We start from the raw sequence: 20,011 nt of genomic DNA on the forward strand, positions 1-20,011 counted from the left end.
ATATTGTTTTCAAGTTATATCCATTTATCGCACTTGCGTCAAATGAAAAATGAAGTTTCATTAAAATCCATCCGTCTGTCCATCCATTCGTTTTACTGTGATGCTCTAACAGACGCTGGTAAATATTAAACTGGACTTGACAGAGGCCACTACAAGGACGTCGGTATTCTTGTCGGAATACAATATTAACAGACCGGGAAGTCGAGGTTAAAAGCAATGCTATCATATGAAATGATTGATCAAATGAGTTCCTCACTTTTTTCAAACTACTATGCTGATGTTTTAACAGTGCCAAGTTCCAGAGCTGAAATTATCTGGCCTAAGACAGTGGTAAACACTGCTGTGCCGTTTTTCATTAAGTGTGCACGCTCTCCTGTCCTGTCCGTGCCTCATAGCAGGGATCAAATAGTTGGAATGCTATGACAAACAAGTGTGTTACATAGCCTTAGTTAACAGAACATTCGTGAACCAGAGGAATGGCATGCTAAAAAGTTATCTAACTCCCCAGCTATTTTGTGCCAGTAATCAAACAAGCTGTTTTACTCTGTTATTTAACTTCCTTAGCTGACGTGGCATACAGCAGTAATGGGATCTATTGCAGATGAGCAGCAGTGGAAAAGGCAAAACATATCACAACAAACAATAGTCCTTCTAATGTTATTGTCCATCAGTTTTATGGGCTTTCGATATTGTAGTCCTTGACATTTAGTTTTATTCTGACTGTAATATTATGGTGTCCAATGTAAAGGGAACCCTTCCTCCTTCTTGTATGACTTCCTGTTGTCTTATTCTTCAAGTGATCATTCCTTCACAATTCTTTTCTTCTTATTTTGATAGTCATCTTCACAATTTTCCTTGTTGATATGGGCTGTTCACCACACGGTTTTCACCTTAAGACAGTCGTGACAAAAATCACTACCATTGCCAGTTAACATGATTGAACAATACTTCCATGTTAGCAATGCTTGGCATTGGATTAAGCAAAATCTAAATTAATGAATATCCCTGTTTTTATAGCCAGTATGGTAAAACTGTATAAGATACAAGTGATTGGAAATGGGCTTTCAGTAATGGTTGGCTTGGGGAAAAGAAAGAAAGAAAGAAAGAAAGAAAGAAAAAAAGAAAAAAGAATAAATGTGAAGAATATGTTATTACATTACATTCAGGCAAAAAAAATTCAAAATTTGAACAAGTTCAAAGAATGGTAGACAACAAATTGCCCAAAAATGCTCTTCTGGTACCTCACAAGATGAAAAAAGGAAAGGAAGACAAGGCAGTCCTCGAGGAAAGGTATTGAAGTCATTCAAGTAAAAAGTCTACAAGAACACCTGTAGCAAGACAGGAAGCTTGATTATTTGGAGTCGGAAGATGGTAAATTACATTGTAAAACCAATGTATTTACACTACCTTGCGAATTTAAGCTATTTAATCATTGCATAATATTCAAAAAATGATTTTTAAAATTTTTCTGGCATTCTGAATCTGGATCTAAAGTCAGTTTTTCTCCACATTATCAAGGTCCTTTGCAAAATTAAAATCTTTATGTATAAAATCCCTAATTCTGTCCAGCATTCAAAGTGATGTTGAGAAAACGAGAAGGTTTCAACAGTAGAAATTGATACCAGTTATAGATTGTCTTCATTACAAGAAAAGAAAAATGAACCTCTCATGACCATGACTTTTGTACTTTTTAAAAAAGAAAAATATGTTTCTATCAGCTAAGTCGTCGCATATTCGCCATGATGATGTAGGTACACAGCTATATCTATCAGCATGATGTGGAACTGCGTACATCCTGGCTGCTGTTGCCTTCCACTGATATATTTGAGAGACTTGAACTGAGACGTAAACTGAATAATTTATTTTCCATTCTGGAGTTTCTCTTTCGAGGTAGCATGAGGTAGAGCATCCCACCTGGTGGCCATGGTAGTTAATGTATCAGGTGTACATGGTCTGACACTCTGTTTAGCCGATTCGAGTCCTGTTTGTTGAAAATAATCTTACCACCAGAATGTTGGCCAGCAGGGTAGGTGAGGTGGTGGTATAGAAATTCTAATCACTAGAATGCATGCCAGATTAAATTCCAAACTTACACGCAGTGCTCATATGAAGATAGGTCTCATATTGACGGTATTGATGGTGATTCATTTTGAACAGTTGTATGTAGCTTTCCCAAGAGAATGCCGATCCAGAGGTGTCAAGGTACAACTCCTTGCTACAACAGCACTCAATATGATTTTTGAAGAAATGCTACAGTACCTGTTCAGTGTTCTCCCTAGGGCTTTTTTGCTAGTTGTTCTACATCGCACCGACACAGATAGGTCTTACGGTGACGCACAGTGCGTAATTTCAGGAATCTAGCCGGCCAAAAATCATATCTCGGAAACTAATGGACCGATTTACATAGAACTTAATATGTAACTACTATGATTGAAGATAATTAAGTGTGTGGTCAATCAAGTACAAAGAACAAATTACTATGCCAGGAATAGAATTAGTAATCTTTGTGATTTTAATCATTTTTTGTTATAGCTTTAAGAAATTAAATAGATTTTTTTTTGCTATTTGTTTTACGTCGCACCGACACAGATAGGTCTTATGGCGATGATGGGACTGAAAAGGCCTAGGAATAGGAAGGAAGCGGCCATGGCCTTAATTAAGGTACAGCCCCAGCATTTGCCTGGTGTGAAAATGGGAAACCACGGAAAACCATCTTCAGGGCTGCCGACAGTGGGGTTTGAACCCACTCTCTCCTGAATACTGGATACTGGCCGCACTTAAGCGTTAAATAGATGTTAATAGTTGGACATGCTGTTTAGAATGTTTAAAAATAGATACAGGAATACATGTACTTGCCAAACGTTTTAGTCATTAGATGCAGTTACATCAAAATCACTATCGTCCCTGTCATTATCTCCTTCGGCAGAACCAGATACAGGAGGCTCAGACAGTAAGTTGAGCACTTCTCGTGAAAGCGGAATCAACTTCCTCCTCCTTGATTTCCCTAAGCTGGTAATATAAGGGTCTGATGATATAACCAGCCTATGGAAAAGGTCAGTATTTGTGTCTTTCTGGAAGGTTTCCTATTATCTTTATTCCTGGTCTCCTGGGCTTTCTCGGAGAGTTGTCCAATAGGTATAATACAGTGCTTAATGACCTCCTCTCCATGAACCAGGAGTTTGTGCAAAGTTACAGGCATGTAGTACGATTTGTATTTTTGTAAGTACAATTGTATAGTTTCCTTTGCGTACTTGTCAAATGTCACATTATCAACGGCATACCCACACGAAAGACTTTCTAAGTTGGCATGTAGATGGTTTATTAAATCTATATCTACTTCAGTAATATCCGCAGAAGTGGAAGCCTTTCTGAATAATCTTCTAGCGGTTTCCATCATTGGTATTGCCAGCACTTTGCTTTGGATATCAACCAATAGACACGTTTCCTCCCTGAACTTCTGTAGTGAAGTCATCTACAGTATTTGTTTATTGTGTGTGTATTTTAGGCTTTAAATCAGTGTGTAAATGTATTGTGTTGGGTGAGAGTTATGTGATAAGCCTACGTGTGTGATTTATTTCTTTAACATTAATACGGTGATCTTTTGTAGTCATCTGCAGTATTTATTTATTGCATCTGTTTTCTAGCTTTTATTGTCTGGATAAATTTAGTAAATGCAATTAAATACATCCCCGCCCATCGAGCCCATAAAATTGTGTGTCTATTTTCTCTCGCAATTTGCCTTATATTTCAGTGCTGAGGTTTCTTATGTGCCGTAGTTTACCTCTGATTCTGTACAAACCAAAAATGGCCCCTGTAAACCCCACGCCCCCTTTAGTTCATAAAAGTAATTTGTTGCTTAGTTTCTTCAGCCTTTTGTCTTGAACTTACATACTTAATTTCACAAATTTATGTGCCGCCGTTTTCCCTCGATGGCATTGAGCGGAGCCGTTCGATATGGCAACCCTGTTGTCATAAGAACAATACTGTTTTCCTAACATGGAATGAACTATAGTACTCACATTGTTGTGATGCACATCATTCTGCAAGGCTCATTCTCTGCTGGAGACAACTTTTATATTACTTCAGCAATTTGTCCCTTTTTCTAATATATTTTGTCCAGCGTGATCAAATTTTAGCAAACAAAATACTGACAGATTTCCTTATTGACTTGGATATATTCTCGGAACTATTCTCAAAGCCTAAATGTTCAATTACAACATTTGCGATATCATCATTCCGCTTATATTCCCTGCTGTTCCTCAATAGCTCGAAAACCGACCTCCGGGTTACAGAGTACATGGCTTCTGAATAAAATTAATTACTCTCATGGTCGCGCCTGGTCGCACCAAAAACTCATAGTTTTCTATTCATTAAAGTATAGATAACTCATCCAAGAGACTTTCATTGCGGAAATCAAAGGCAATCCATTTTGAAAGTCAGCTCAAATTTGTATAATTAGATAGCGCTTGGACACCGTGTACCTGAATTTTAAGTGCATATTCCGGACAACAATATAGTAATTTTCAGAAAATGCTACGTACTATATAAAATACATACCTTCATCTAATATAATCACATTGCAAGCTAAAGTAATATTTAGTTCTGACGTCTTTACTGAGCCCTCACATAATAATAGCTGCGTGCTCGCCTTGCCAGAATGATGATGCCCTAACGGAGGAGAGCCACTTTAGGCCTTCGGTGAAATTAGATAATCAGACAGCGCGACTTTTCAATACTTAATTACTGTACCCAAGAGTCTTATAAACACGACTCACAGAAAATGCGCACCAAAGACAAGGGTTGAAAATATTATTTTTGGCCGGCTGGATGGTAGAAATTACCCACTGTGCGACGATGGGATAGGAAAGGGCTAGGAGTGGGAAGGAAGCGGCCGTGGCCTTAATTAAGGTACAGCCCCAGCATTTGCCTGGTGTAAAAATGGGAAACCACGGAAAACCATTTTCAGGGCTGCTGACAGTGGGGTTCGAACCTACTATCTCCCGAATACTGGATACTGGCCGCACTTACGGGCTTTTTTAATAAGCGCACCAACCTACCTTTTTTATAGACCGCCCATCTAACATAACCTACGTGTATGCTAGTTACATTATATTAATCCATATGTAAATCATTGGGTGCTCTAGATTAAAATGTAAATACTGTTTATTTAAATGATAAATCTTCAATATTGTCAGCATAATTGCATCAGTTACACAGGAGTTTAAATGTTTAGCTTGGCCATCACGTAATGTCATGGTTCGAACCTCCCTGTCGGCAGCCCTAAAGATGTGGTCTTTTTTGGTTCCCAATTTTCACACCAGGCAAATGCTGGGGCTGTACCTTAATTAAGGCCACAGCCAATTCCTTCCCCCTCCTAGCCCTGTCCTGTCCCATCACTTTAAGACCTATTTGTGTCGTAAAGCAACTGGTAAAAATAAAAGTAAAGTCATGCGCCAGTGGTGTCTGTATTAGCGCGGAATCGCATGCGAGCGCGAGCACTTGATTCCGCTGGAAATCACAAACCCTTATTACAATGATTAAACTTTTTAGGGTCTACCTATTCAATACAGTAATAATGTTGTCTAGATGTAAGATTCTAAATTTATTCAGGACTAGTTTCGACGCTTTTTTGCATCATCCTCAGCTGTACAAAGACCTTGGAAAACAGGCAGTTATATAAATCTCGAGTCCCCCAGATCCCCTCCACATGACCGCTCCACACGCCCTTCTTCTGCCTACCCCTTTTGCTCCTTCTTTGTCCCATCCAGATATGCTTACCTGACTCAAGCTCTTCATTGCTCATTGCACTTCATTTGCACTGCGTTCTGTCTACATTCATTTGGGATGAGTCTTATAAACACTTATATTATTGAGTAGGGCCTTATGACTTTTCGCTTAGAATTATTATTAGCATTATTCACAGGTTCCACATTTGAACTGGGAAACGCAGTTCCTGTTTACATCTTAAGGATCTTTTTATATGTTTCCACCTCAAAGGCCTTTACATAGAAGAATATCATCAAACTCAAATCTTATTCAGCTATTTTTATTCACGTTTATTTTAAAAAGGCTCCACGTGCGAAACGCAGTTTAGGAACTATAATTGAATTAATGCACAAAATGTTTTAAAATACAAGCTATTTTATTATTGTAGATTGCAAACCGAATATTTTTAACTCAGTACTGTGTGTTCACAAGGACATGAATCATCTTGATAATTGTTACTCGATATCCAGTATATTTGACTTGCAAGTTTCAACTTGCTGAAAAAAAGAAAGAATAGTTAAACATTACAATTCAAAGGTTTTATAATGTGTTGTTTTAATGTAAACATCATAGGGTTTTTATCTTATGTAAATTAGGTTAATATTTATCATGAGATTTATATAACTGCATGTTTTCCAAGTTCTTTGTACAGCTGAGAATGCATCGAAATCAGTCCTGAATAAATTTAGAATGTTGTAATTACATCGGGACAACATTATTATTGTATTGAGTAGGTGAACCCTAAAAAGTTTTATCATTGTAATCTCAGTTCAATACGGACAAAAAATGAAATTTCTTATGTTAACTAACAAACCCTTCTGGCACTCCATAGCAACCGAGTGGTAAGCCCCGGTGATGATGAACGAGCAGTAGAACACTAGAAGTTCAAAATATTCTGTTATGGTCTTTTTGTGATAACACTAAAATAGTTTAAGTTTGCAAGTTAACTTTTACCTGTCTGGTATTAATGTTAATGCCTGGATGGAAATATGTTGAAATTTTATCATATTAATTTTGTTACTTAGTATTCCCCGCCCGGCTGCTAATTCCTGCCACCTGGTCGACAAACATTTCTGGGAAGAACACTGCTGTTTTTATTCCATCGAATGCCGTATCGGACCTGCAAAATGTAACTTTTTTCTTGAGATATATTAATAGTTCATTTAGAATTTCTAATTACTTTATAGATAGTAATTTCAACTGTTGAAGAAAGGCTTGCGTACTAGTGAATATATAAGACTCTTGCACACATACAGAATTATCATATCATATCGTTCCTGGAAAGGCAAAGTATCGTAAACGACAAAATATGAACTTTACAGGAGATGATAAAAAGGATTAGCGAGTCAAATACTTACAGTTTAGGCAGTTTCTGTTTTTATTCTACTGCAGAAGAGAATTTTTCACCTTATTGTCATATATTAGGTTACATATGTATTCACTCGTAGTGAAAAGGAACTTATTTTAAAGTTATAAATGTTCACTTACGATTGTTTGCCGGGTGTTGTTGAGTGCATTGTTTAACACTAGAACGGCCAGAGCGATCATTTTGACCGTTAGCGAATTTCAAGGTATTTCCACGCTCGTAATTTTTTACGCACGAGGTTGTTCTTTTGTGACTTTTAATCTTTTAGGGTTATGTACATTCACGCCAAAAATTACATCCGTAGATAATAAGGGAACACCTATATTGTCCCTTATACCTAGGAAGGCCATAAGCGGTCATTTTGACCGCTTCACTTCCTTTGATATGGAGAGCTCTATTCTGCTCACTGCTTGCTTCCTGTGATATATTTACAAGTAGCGCTAAAGGGGCGAATGATGTAACTAAATAGTATGCCTCTAGCAGTGGTTGCGAGTGGATGAGTTAGTGCCTGTCCCTTGTGTCGTATAGTGCGTAATAATGGCTTGGCGGCAAAACTTACTCCTGTTCAATTCTTAGCAGAACTAGAAAAGCTAGGAGAAGACGAATGAGGTGACAAAGATACATTATCAGATATAGACGCAATGAGTGATGATGAGGATTTTATACCTCAACAGTGTGATAATATGTTGGATAGTGATGGTGATTCGGCTGATGAAAATATGCACACAGTGGACTTCGGACCTACGATAGATGCAGTTACTCCTTCAACCAGCCGTGATCAATCTTGCAGCAGAGGACGATCTCTTAGCAGCAGGCAACCTGTTCGAAGAGGAAGGGGATGAGGTGGGAGAGGTCATGAACTGGTAAAATCTTCTTCATTTGCACCAGGGGATCAGTTATGTGGTAATGATGGAAGAACTATTTGGACTGTTGTCGACAGTTGTGGGAACCCCCGTGGAAGGATGGCTGCTCAGAATGTACTGAAAGAGGCAGCAGGGCCTACTTCTCACGCTAAGCGTAACGTAGAGACCAACAGCAAGATTAGTGCCTGGCGTTTATTCATTGACGCATCCATGTTGAAGCATATAAAGATGTGCACAGAGACCAAACCTCGTAGACAGACAACGGATAATAATTGGTCTGTTTCTTTGGAGGAATTAGATGCTTTTATTGCTTTGTTATACGCCCGTGGAGCTTATAAACTTACTAGTCTATCTGTAGATCATATGTGGTCTTCTTTATGGGGTCCCCCTGTTTTCACTAACACTATGGCAAGAAACAGGTTCAAAGAAATTCTAAGGTATTTGTGCTTTGATCTCTGTAAAACTAGATCCACTCGTTTGCAGACAGATAAATTTGCTTTGGCTTCGGCTATTTGGAATAGATTTATTGAGAATCATTATGCGTGCTATAAACCAGGAGCGAATGTCACAGCTGATGAACAACTCTTCCCCAGCAAAGCTCGGTGCAGGTTCACGCAGTACATGGCCAACAAGCCAGATAAATTTGGCATAAAATTCTGGCGACTGTAGACGTTGATTCTAAGTATGGGTGCAATGGGTTTCCTTATCTTGGGAAAGACGAAATGCGACCCGCCAATGAGTCACTGCCTGAAAATGTTGTCATGAAACTTATGGACCCATACCTCATGAAAGGACGTAACGTGACCACTGATAACTTCTTTACATCGGTAAAATTGGCTGAGAGACTGAAAGAGAAGAAAACTAGTATTGTTGGAACAATCAATCGAGTGAGGAAGGAAATCCCGGTGTCAAAGCACTACGTATGAATCTGTATGAGACTGTCGTACTTCAGAAGGAAGATCACACTACTCTCACAGTCTATCAAGGAAAAGTGAATAAGAATGTGTTTCTGCTAAGCACTCTACACCCAAGCGTTCAAGTCAGTGAAGATAACAAGAAGTTCCCTAGTACCACTGAATTTTATAACGGAACTAAGTATGGTGTGGATGTAGTTGATCAAATGGCGCGTAAATACTCCACTAGAGCTGGATGCCGAAGGTGGCCTGTACATGTATTTTACAACGTACTTGATCTAGCAGCATTAATTCATGGATAGTCTACAAGGAAGTTACGGGACAGAGAATCTCTCGACATGATTATATTCTTAAAATAATACAAGAACTAAGATCTGATTTTGTGAAGACAAGATCCCGGTTGATTGAACTCCCTACACTTCAGCCTGAGCCTCAGATTCAGGTTCAGTGTGGCATTCGTAAGCGACGACAATGTCAAGTGAACTCCAATTGTAAACAGAACAAAACCTCTGATACGTGTTCTTCGTGCAGCAAAGTAGTCTGTGGAAAATGTTCGAGTAAGGTAATAACTTGCATAAATTGTTTGTCAAGTGCCTAAATAGGCGTGTAAACAAATAGAGACCGTTATTTTTATCATAATTTTTCACAAAGGCATTCAATAGCAAGTCCGCCAAAATATTTCATTGTTACCTATTAGAAGTGAGAGAATATGAACAATTATTAATATTTAACAATGGATTGATCTGTATCCAATATATCCTAATGGTTTACTGTTGTTTTAAAATAAATTATTGAACATTTGCATGTTTCCAAGATTCTGGATCCTAGGTATATGTCAGTTAGCAGCAGCGGTCAAAATGACCGCCTGCGGCCTTTATAGGTATGAGGAATGTTCGGCTGTTCTAGTGTTAACAAAGTGGTCCTCTTAAGATAGCTTTTCTAGCACTTATGATAGGACTATAAGGTATGAGAATAGTAAGAGATTTTCTTAAATGATTGTATTAAGAAAAGAAACAAAGGAAAATCGACTTACTTCATACAATAAGGGAATGTAAGTTGAAATTACACTGATTACAGTACAATATTTACACGTAGAAAATAACAATTTTTATTAGTCCTCCTCATCTGTTTGTGGTAATAGATCACTTTGTTTGGAGTTGTAAGTAATGTTTAGATACTTGTCTTGTGTGTCCTGCTAATCTCCTTGTTGGATATCACCCTTCAGTCCTCAGAAGTACACTCAGTTTCCGCAGCAACTCATTCACAAATTTATCACAAGATAACTACTGTCATGTCATGGCGTGTGGCCTCCAGAGAGGCAGGTGCAGGTCTTTTGCCATATAGGCGACCTCGATAAAAACCTATTATTTCTAATCTTCTTCCAGTTGAAGCCTCTCTTACAATACTTCTCAAGCTGATACAACCTCTGTGGAAGTCAATGCTCTTTCCTGACATAGATCATAATTTAGATATTGATGGATTTGTTTTCTGAAGAATGTGAAATTAATGGATTGTGCGTCTAAATCTTAAAAATCCATAACACGCTTTTTCCCTTTCTGTGTTTTTCCTCGTGTACCAAATGAAGTTTCTTCAGTCTTGTGCTATTCTGTTCTACTTTTTTGTAGCTACTTGTTTGTCACACTGACATATAGAAGGTTTTTTTTTTTGGCAACGGAGGAATGGGAAAGGCCTAGGATTGCGAAGGTAGCAGCTGTGGCCTTAATTAAGGTACAGCCGCAGCATTTGCCTAGTGTGAAAATGGGAAACCGCAGAAAACCATCTTCAGGGTTGCCGATGGTGGGATTCAAACCTACTACCTTCCGAATGCAAGCTCACAGATGCGCTGCTATAACCTCATGGCCTACTTGCTCGGTTAAAATTTTCTTGACTGTCCTCTACAAAACTTTTGTTGCACCTGCTATTTTTTGTTGTATTTTCAACAATTCCATTCTATACTGTTCTTGTGTTTTATTGTTTCTGTCCTCAGCTTCCTTATTTATAAAACTATGAACATTGAACAATCTCTTGTATTTCTCCTCTTGTTGTCACAAACTTCAGTTTAGAATTTTCAGCGGCATTATTCACTTTGGGCACGGACGGTAGGGATATGAACCGATTTGAGAATCGATTGATTAGCAACTGACCGTTCTTGCTCAGTCAAGTCTGTCACAAGAAGCAGCACCTTTTCTTTTCTTCCCACCCCTTTTCTGCATTCGACTAGTATATTAGCCATTACTCAGCATGCAATAAGTCCGCCAGTAGGCTTTGCCTTATGTTTCAAATGCCAAATAGATTTGAGGCACCGAGCGAGTTGGCCGTGCAGTTAGGGGCACACAGTTGTAAGCTTGCATCTGGGAGATAGTGGGTTTTAACCCCACTGTCGGCAGCCCTGAAGATGGTTTTCTGTGGTTTCCCATTTTCACACCAGGAAAATGCTGGGTCTGCACCTTAATTAAGGCGATGGCCGCTTCCTTCCCATTCGCAGGCCGTTCTTATCCCATCGTCGCCGTAAGACCTATCTGTGTCGATGCGACCTAAAACAAATAGCAAAAAAATATATATATTTATATTTGAGGCAGTTATAAAACGTGTACTACAGCGTTGACCGACTACAGTCATGAACAATGAAACTGACGCATCTCACATTCCCTCCAGAATTACAAACTTGTCCCGTACGATAAACTGTACGCAAATTACAAGATTCTGACTCAGGCGCTTACGTAACCTGGTGTTCTGTATATTACTGATGGTGGTTACGATAATTTTTTTTATAACATTGTTTTTACTCTCTAGATTCATTTAATGCTTAAGATACTCTAGCAGCATGTGCAGTGGAGTCTGATTGACATATAGACATCCGTAACCTCAATTTTGACAAATGTCCTTTGCAATAGTTTGCCTTTCCAGGGACGACATGCATGAATTTTTTTCCTTCTTATTTTTACTCATCTGAACACTCCTACATTACCACTAGTAATAAAACTGAGTAATGTATTGTGTAAACAGGTTTGAAGATAAACACTGTATTAAAAGCATCAAGAAACACAGATTTGTACCTACTATTTTACTGCTAACTTGTTCTAGAATGGCAAGTCCATGGTTTCAGTTTTATGATATCTTGACTTACTTTAATAAACTTCTTTGCGTTGCTTTTTGCTCAGCATTCCTGGGTTCTAAAGGAAATACAATAGAACCTTGATAATTCGAAATTGGTTAATTCAATATCCCGTGTAATTTGAAGAAGGTCTCGTTCCCGGAAACATGAAGTATGGTTTTTCATGTTATTTGAATTAATTTGAAATACGAATAATTTGTAATTCGAAGAACAATGTCAGTTCCATTACTGAAAATAAGACTTTTAATTCAAAAGTGCCTTTACATTTTTAAAAAGCGGTATTTTATAGAGTAAATTAAAAATTTATCAGTGTCTTCCGAAATGTGCAGGGGTAGCTTTCTGCACTTTCACTCACTCTGGCGTGTCTACAGTGTGCATCATATCTGCTAAGTTTGAGTGAAATTGTAATACAATATCACGTAGCAGGCAGTGTGCGGAGAAGCAGAATTGCGTGGCTCATATAATCAATTTGTACGCACTAAACAATATTGTCAATGTCAATGAAACTGCTCTATTTTTTTAAAATGCTGAGCCCAAGCAGACTTTTTAGAGGAGAGAACTGCCAGCCACGAAATCGTACAAGGATAGGGGTCATTGTACTGTGTTGCAGTGCACACGGAAGCAAGAGACTTCCTCCGCTCGTCATAGGAAAATTCGATAAGCCACAATGTTTTAAGGGCATAGGGCACTTTCCATGCAAGTGCATGACGTCTAAAAAATGCAAACAGTACAGTAATCCAAAAAATAAAAGCATTTGCACAGGGGAGCTAGCATAATTTGTCCTCGTCTTTGAATCGTATGTTGTTTTTTTTTCATTGAGTGAGGTTATGTTTGCCAGTGATTTATCCCAGCGCATTATTTGAATAATATAAATGCACCTTGTTGGATACATTTTGGAAATAGTTTTTCTATCGCATTTGAAAGGTTTAAACTGTAAATCAAGGTTAACTGCATGCAGTAACAGGTCTTAGAATATTTTGTGACGCGGCAGGGGTTGGCATTTCTGAATTTTGAGTTGGCCGTTAATTCAAAAGCATGTAATTCGAAGTCAGATTTTTGCGTCCCAGCGACTTTGAATTAACAAGGTTTTACTATAGTCCAGATTTGAATGTATCAGGTGCATCTTTAAGCTCATAATGCATCCTAAATGTTGGAATTAAACAAGAATTCTGCCCACCTTTTCTTTGTAGTCTGGATCCTGTTTCCTGCCAAGAAAGTTTTGGACTACATCCCAGAATGCTTTCCATGTTGATTGTTCTACTGTGCACATAACTTCTTCAAAATTGGCATCAGAAAGAAGTTTTCAGACACTAATAGCATTCACTTCATTGTTTTCAGCCTTAATGAATTGCTTCATAGGACCTAATTCAGAGGTAAAGAGTATGGTGGACTTCTCAACAAGATCTTTTGTGTTTTTTTTCAAGCCTGCAATCCACTGTCTGTGTGGCATCGCTTGTGTATTCAGTGACATAACCTTGCTTGACTGTCTCACTTGCATAGAAAGCAGGGTTGCTGTGTGTAATGTGCTTGTAGACCTAACAGAATACCTATAAAGTTACCACACACTTGCCACTTTTGTTTCTGGTACTTTATTTTACACATCATCATTTCATGATTCCCATATGTTTCTTAAATAATAAATTTAATGTGCAGTGGAAACTGATGCAAGATTGTTTTCATTGTGAAAGACACACTTCAAAATACACTTGGAGGTATCAATAAAACGTCTCCAGTGGATAGAGTCATATTGCAGTACTCCTAGTTTCAGCATAGCCTCTGTTGCAGTAAACCAAAGATCCCTCTTCAGAAAAGAAGGGTGCAAATTCTTTTTCGTGATGTTTGTATCAATAGTTCATTCTCTCTGGCGCCTAAAACCTTTCATAAGTATACGAATGTTACAATGTAACATTTGATTTAATGAAAGTGCAGTACGTATTCCATTATATTTCTCCGATATTTTTAATCCGCCGCTCTTGCTAATTTGGCACCCCTCTGTGCAAGGAATGGCCATATTAGCGAGAGTCTAGTGTATATAAACACTACAAAATCTTAAATGTACAAATCAAAATGCTAAATTTCTGATTTCAAAATGCTAAAAATCAATACTCCTATACAATGGTGTAGAATTTGGAATAATCATTCACAGTTCAGGTAATCATCATGTGATAGGGGGAAAGCCATAATGAAAACTGTAAACAAAGTTGAATCTGAACTGAATTTTGCTATGTATGTTGTGCCTAAATGTGATTTATTCTGTACATATAATTTTTACTGAAACAATTATTTTGTAAAAAACCTGTAAGTTACTGTACTCTAATAATAATACAAGCAATGGATAGAAAATTAGTAATATTATTATAATTATTCTCACTTTTATTCTTATTTTGATACAGGAAGTGCTTTATTTTAATCATATTTCATTACCTTTTGTAGCCTCCACAATTTCCTGGCAACATTGGTAAGCAAGAAGCCTTTACATTACTCTTCATCGTTGAGTACTTCAAGCCCTGTAATGAAGGAAGACTGATCTAAGGGAGGTGGAGTTGTTTGTAAGTACTTCCAGTGTAATGTTATGGGTATATATTATAAATACTAGGGATGTACTGATGATGAATCTGGGTAGAACTAGTTCCAGTAACATCAAACAAATACTCTTGGCTCTCGAACCAGTACCATGTTTACATGCATCTCTGTTTGTGAGAAGCATTCCATCTTTATACCTTTTCTTTAATAGTCTATCAAATTACAGCAGGTAATTCTCTTTGATACTTCAAGCAAAATCCACACCCATCACTATGGAAAGGAAATAGTTACTAAGTATAATGTTTGCTTGAAGTCATCATCATTGTCCCACTCCAGTCGCCTGGGTGTGGTTTTTGCTTGAAATATTGAAGAGAATTATCTCTTGTGAAGTATTGAAGAGAATTATCTCTTGTAATTTATTATCAGCATAAGAAGGATTGATTGATTGATTGATTGATTGATTGATTGATTGATTGATTGATTGATTGATTGATTGATTGATTGATTGAATTCAGTTGATAATGACAGAATCAAAATGTACCATTTTATGCTCAGACAAACTTTAATGTTAGGATTGAAGTTCTAGAAGAACTGTGTACGAGGCGTGTTTTTTAAATAAGTACCGTTTTGATATTTTAAAAAAGTACTGTAATTTTTTAAACAGTTCTTTTTTTTACACGTAAGCCTGTACCTTATACTGTTTCTCAACGTAAGTTCCAGGCATTTTAAGGCACTTGTCATATTGTGAAACCAACTTCTGAATTCCATCCTCATAGATATCTGCCACCTGATGTGCCGGCCACTGCCGCACGGTTGTTTTTAGGTTATCGTGGCACTGACCTCCTAAATGCTTTTTTAGGAGCAAGGACAAAGGGTAGTCACTAGGCACTAGGTCATGACTACAAGGAGGATGATCAAACTGTCCCCAACCAAATGAAGTGATGAGATCTCAGGTTCGATTAGCCGTGTGAAGTCACGCATTGTCATGAAGCAAAAGAATCCCCCTTGTGAGCATGACAAGCAGTTTGTTTTGGATTGTGTGAGCACAGCTTCCGATAATCTAAGTGTCCTGACACAATTTCATAAAGAACAGTCCTTTGAAATTTCAGGCAACTCACAACTTAATGAGGAAATTGTAAAGCGTCTGTTTTCTTGAACCTTTGCATCAACTTTTTGCAACAAGTCTTCAGTAATGACAGATGATCGCCCACTATGCTTATTTTTGGGGACATTAGTACGGCCTTCTTTAAATGCTCTAACCCACTTTCTTACCATTCCTTTGCTCATAGTGTGTTCTCCATACACTTCACTAATCTGCCGAGGAATTTCAGCAACTTTCACACATTTTCCATTTAAAAATAGAATCACAGCTCCTACTTCACACTCGGCAGGATTGTTAATTGTCGGAGGCATTTTCAATACGCACAGACAAATGTGAATACGGGTTAATGCTTCCATGATGGCATTTGTGGCTGTCCTACAGATGTACATACTGAACGTGCATGCTTTGAACGACGATCGAAGCAATGCAGCGGCCAAATTTAAAAACGGTACTTACTTAAGAAACATGCCTCGTATTAAGTTAAGTGAATTACTATATAATTTAAAGACCTCGATATTGTTGCGAGATGAAAAGTCAGGTTGTGAAGTTCACAAAGAGTTTCAGAAAGTCCTCTTGGTCGTAATTATTGTATTGATGGTGTGGGAGTTCCTCCTGGGGATCATTGTAACCTATGTGTTAATATAAGGAAAGATCTTCATTGAGGTAATCCACGTAAACAGGATTGTTAATAAAGGTTACAGATCTCTTCATATGGTTATGGGGGTATGTAGAGGTTGTAATAAGGATGTAAAGAGCCTCCGTGGCTCAGATGGCAGCGCGTCGGCCTCTCACCGCTGAATACCGTGGTTCAAATCCCGGTCATTCCATGTGAGATTTGTGCTGGACAAAGCAAAGGCAGGACAGGTTTTTCTCTGGGTACTCTGGTTTTCCCTGTCATCTTTCATTCCACCAACACTCACCATTCTCATTTCATAGCATCTATGATAAATCACTTTTGGGGTGGTGACCCCATCGTACTAATAGCCTATATATGATTCATTCATTACGTCCCTGACCCGGTCAATGACTGGAAAACAGGTTGTAGGTTTATATTTTGTCATTTTCAGTAAGGATGTAAATGAGACCACAACTTTTTTTTTTTTTTTTTTTGCTAGGGGCTTTACGTCACACCGACACGGATAGATCTTATGGCGATGATGGGATAGGAAAGGCCTAGGAGTTGGAAAGAAGCGGCCGTGGCCTTAATTAAGGTACAGCCCCAGCATTTGCCTGGTGTGGAAATGGGAAACCACGGAAAACCATTTTCAGGGCTGCCGATAGTGGGATTCGAACCTACTATCTCCCGGATGCAAGCTCACAGCCGCGCGCCTCTACGCGCATGGCCAACTCGCCCGGTGAGATCACAATTAGAGTATGGTTCAAGCACATGAGACCCTCACTAGGACAACCTGATACAAGAACTGGAAAGGATTCAGAGAAAAGCAGCACAATTTTTTCTTTGTGATTTCCAACAAAAGAGCAGCGTTACTAAAAATGTTGCAAAGTTTGGGCTGGGAAGACTTGGGAGAAAAGAGACGAACTGCTTGACTAAGCAGTATGTTATAAATGTCATTGTTCTTCCGTATTGACTTTGAATATTAATAATGTATAGAGATTTGAGGATTTCCACCCAATCAATACAATTTTTTTAATATGATTTTTTTGGCTTTAATTGGGTGGAAAAATCTTCAAATCTCTATATATTCTATACAAGCAGTACATTCTGAGCTGTCATTGGAGAGTTGGCAAGAAAAGACATTAGTAGACAAATAAGTTTGCGTGGTGCTTTTAAAAGTAGGAAAAATCACAATAAGAGGATAAAGTTGGAATATTGGGACAAACATTCATTTATAGGAGGAGTTAGGAATTGTGTTTGATAAATTTCCAAATTATTTGAAATTATGAAAAATACAATGAATACAAGAATTGATGAGAAAAACAAATGATACAAATACAACTGTATAAATATAATCAAGAAATGATTATGTTCAAAATGCTAAATTAATTTTCCTAAGTTCCTTCAAACTCTGTACTCCCACAGCCATTCTTAACTTTATTTCTTTCTAATCTCCACCTCATAATCTCTTTGTTTCCATGTTATAATATAATGGATCCTTACCATTCCTTACCACTTTTAAAGGTAAATGCCTTTTTTCACACTTCTCAACAATTGCTTTAAATTCATCCCATAGGCTGTTTACATTTTTATTTACCATTTTCCATTGATCGTATTTGCTTCTTAAAAATCTCCCAATGCCTCTCTTATCAACCATAATGGTATTGCCTAACAGTCCTACTTTTACACCATTCCTTTATTTTAACTGCTAAAAAAGAAAAGCTTCATGAGATCACTTATACCATCTGTCACTTCAGTTTCTCTATAGAGCTCATCTAGTTTTATCAGCACGACGTCTAGAATATTTTTCCCTCTAGTTGGTTCCTTTCCTTTCTGTTTCTGTGTTCTTCCCGTATTAGACACAATTTATTGGTCATGCTTTATGTCGTTCACATTCCCTTCTCACGAGGGAAGTACCCCAGCTCGAACGGCTAAAACCGACTGGAAGTGCACTTAACATACGAAGATATGTCTGTTCTACTACCCATCAAGAGCATTTATCTGTAAAACCCCGCATTAGTGTACAATCAAAGTTTGGAAGTTACGACGTACAAACATTGTAGAAACACAATTCGGAACATAAACTACCGTGCATCAGGCACTTCGGACCATTATACTCGTAATAACAAGAAACAGATGTGGTGCAGTATCATCTGGGAAAAGATTGAACACGTGCTTGCAACAAGAATTCTTAACACATGCAATATCGTGTTGACATAGTCATCTTTCCCACAATAGAAGATACTGTATTGTCATTAATTCAACGTCCAAGTGTAAATGTGGAGTTTCAATGAAGTGATTAAAACACAGCAGAACGGAACAGTATGCACACTTAATGAGGGCAACATATAGACATAATACATTATTTACAATGTTCCCACATTGCAATAGTCCAAACTCAAGTGCTAAGGTGATCACATTATCAAACGAATTAACAGGAACATCCACATCATAACCTGCTCTTTGCCATGCGTATGTTAACATAGGTCTGTATCTCGGTGTACATAGTTGGTTGTAAATGACAGAGTGAAAACGGATGATGAAGTATCGATCATGTAACATGGCCTGCGTGGTATCTATTTACAAACGTACAAAATCAACAAGACGTCTGACATAGAGCTTGTGTTGCCTAAAAAAATATACATCCGAAGGTTGGCAGTATTTGGTTGTCTTTGGTGGCAATATCTTCAATGTAATATCTTTATTTGGAAAACATTCTTCAATGACGCTGTAGTCTTTGTGTCCTGACCAGGAATCGCAGAGTAATAGACCTCACTCACCAACATGTTCAGCGAGGACCGAATTAAAGACGCTCGTTATATGTGCTTTAGTCATTTTTCCACTTTTACTCGCTTCAGCATGGATGTTCCTTGGACACATTCCTGTCAGTTTCTTTGCAACCTGCGGACCAAACCTTCCATCCTTTCTCTGAAGACAAATGTAAAGCTTGTTCACTTATTTGCCATTAATGGACACAGCCATATCAATTGTGTAACTATGCGTAGAGCTATGCACACACCGTACCAGAGGAACTGTTGATTTTCCCCTCTGTTTGAAAGTGTTGCAGAAGACGTTAGTTCATTAAAAAAATTGGCTCTGATCACTATTCCATATGCATTCCTTCATTATATTCCCGTCTGGAATAAACATGTTCACGTCTGCCACAAATGTTTCTGCTGTTTGTATAATAACATGCTCTTCTTCTATCTCTTTGCGAGCCGTGAACATAATGATATGTCTGGACGAAATATTATATTCGTCTTTGAAGGCCCTGACAAAATGCAATGAAGCTTTAAAATTGTCCGGAGAAACTGCTCTAGTGGCCTCCAGAGTCCACATTTGAATGTGCCAGTAGTGGACCACGGATCCATTATCTCTAGCTCTGTCAAATGATGCTTTTACAGACTCTTTTAAAGCCTTCAATTTTAATGTTTTGTCTCCCTTGAACAGACCTGGGTCTTGCCTTTTGCGCGTCACATAATCTAAAATTGCCTTGCAGTTTGATTTCGACCTAATGCATCTATAACGCTTCATTAGTTTAATTGTAACCGCGATTATAATAATCCTCATAAATGTCCAATGTTCGGTCATCAGTACTCCGTATCACACTTGTTCGTACACGCTTTGGGGGTGAAGGAGGTAAATCACTGTCACGGGTACTTCCTTCCATTACTGGATTGTCGGTACGGTTGGAACCCTCATACTGATGCGCTGTTTCTTCTATGCCGTCCGCCTCACAGTCACCA

The 20,011-nt window shown here is 38.1% G+C and overlaps 1 protein-coding gene across 3 annotated transcripts in view; it reads left to right on the forward strand.

Moving 5' to 3' along the window:
- lili (LMBR1-like protein) overlaps positions 1-20,011 on the forward strand; it is a 303,462-nt gene that overhangs the window by 257,493 nt on the left and 25,958 nt on the right. For all 3 annotated transcript variants that reach the window (XR_010858636.2, XM_067137919.2, XM_067137920.2), the window contains exon 11: positions 14,458-14,573. Coding sequence is in view for 2 of the 3 variants with exons in the window: in XM_067137919.2 (XP_066994020.1) it covers positions 14,458-14,551 (94 nt within the window). In the remaining variant the exon portion in view is untranslated. The remainder of the gene's footprint in view (positions 1-14,457; positions 14,574-20,011) is intronic.

This window comes from Anabrus simplex, chromosome 1 (genome assembly GCF_040414725.1).
Source record: "Anabrus simplex isolate iqAnaSimp1 chromosome 1, ASM4041472v1, whole genome shotgun sequence".
Lineage (NCBI taxonomy): Eukaryota > Metazoa > Arthropoda > Insecta > Orthoptera > Tettigoniidae > Anabrus > Anabrus simplex.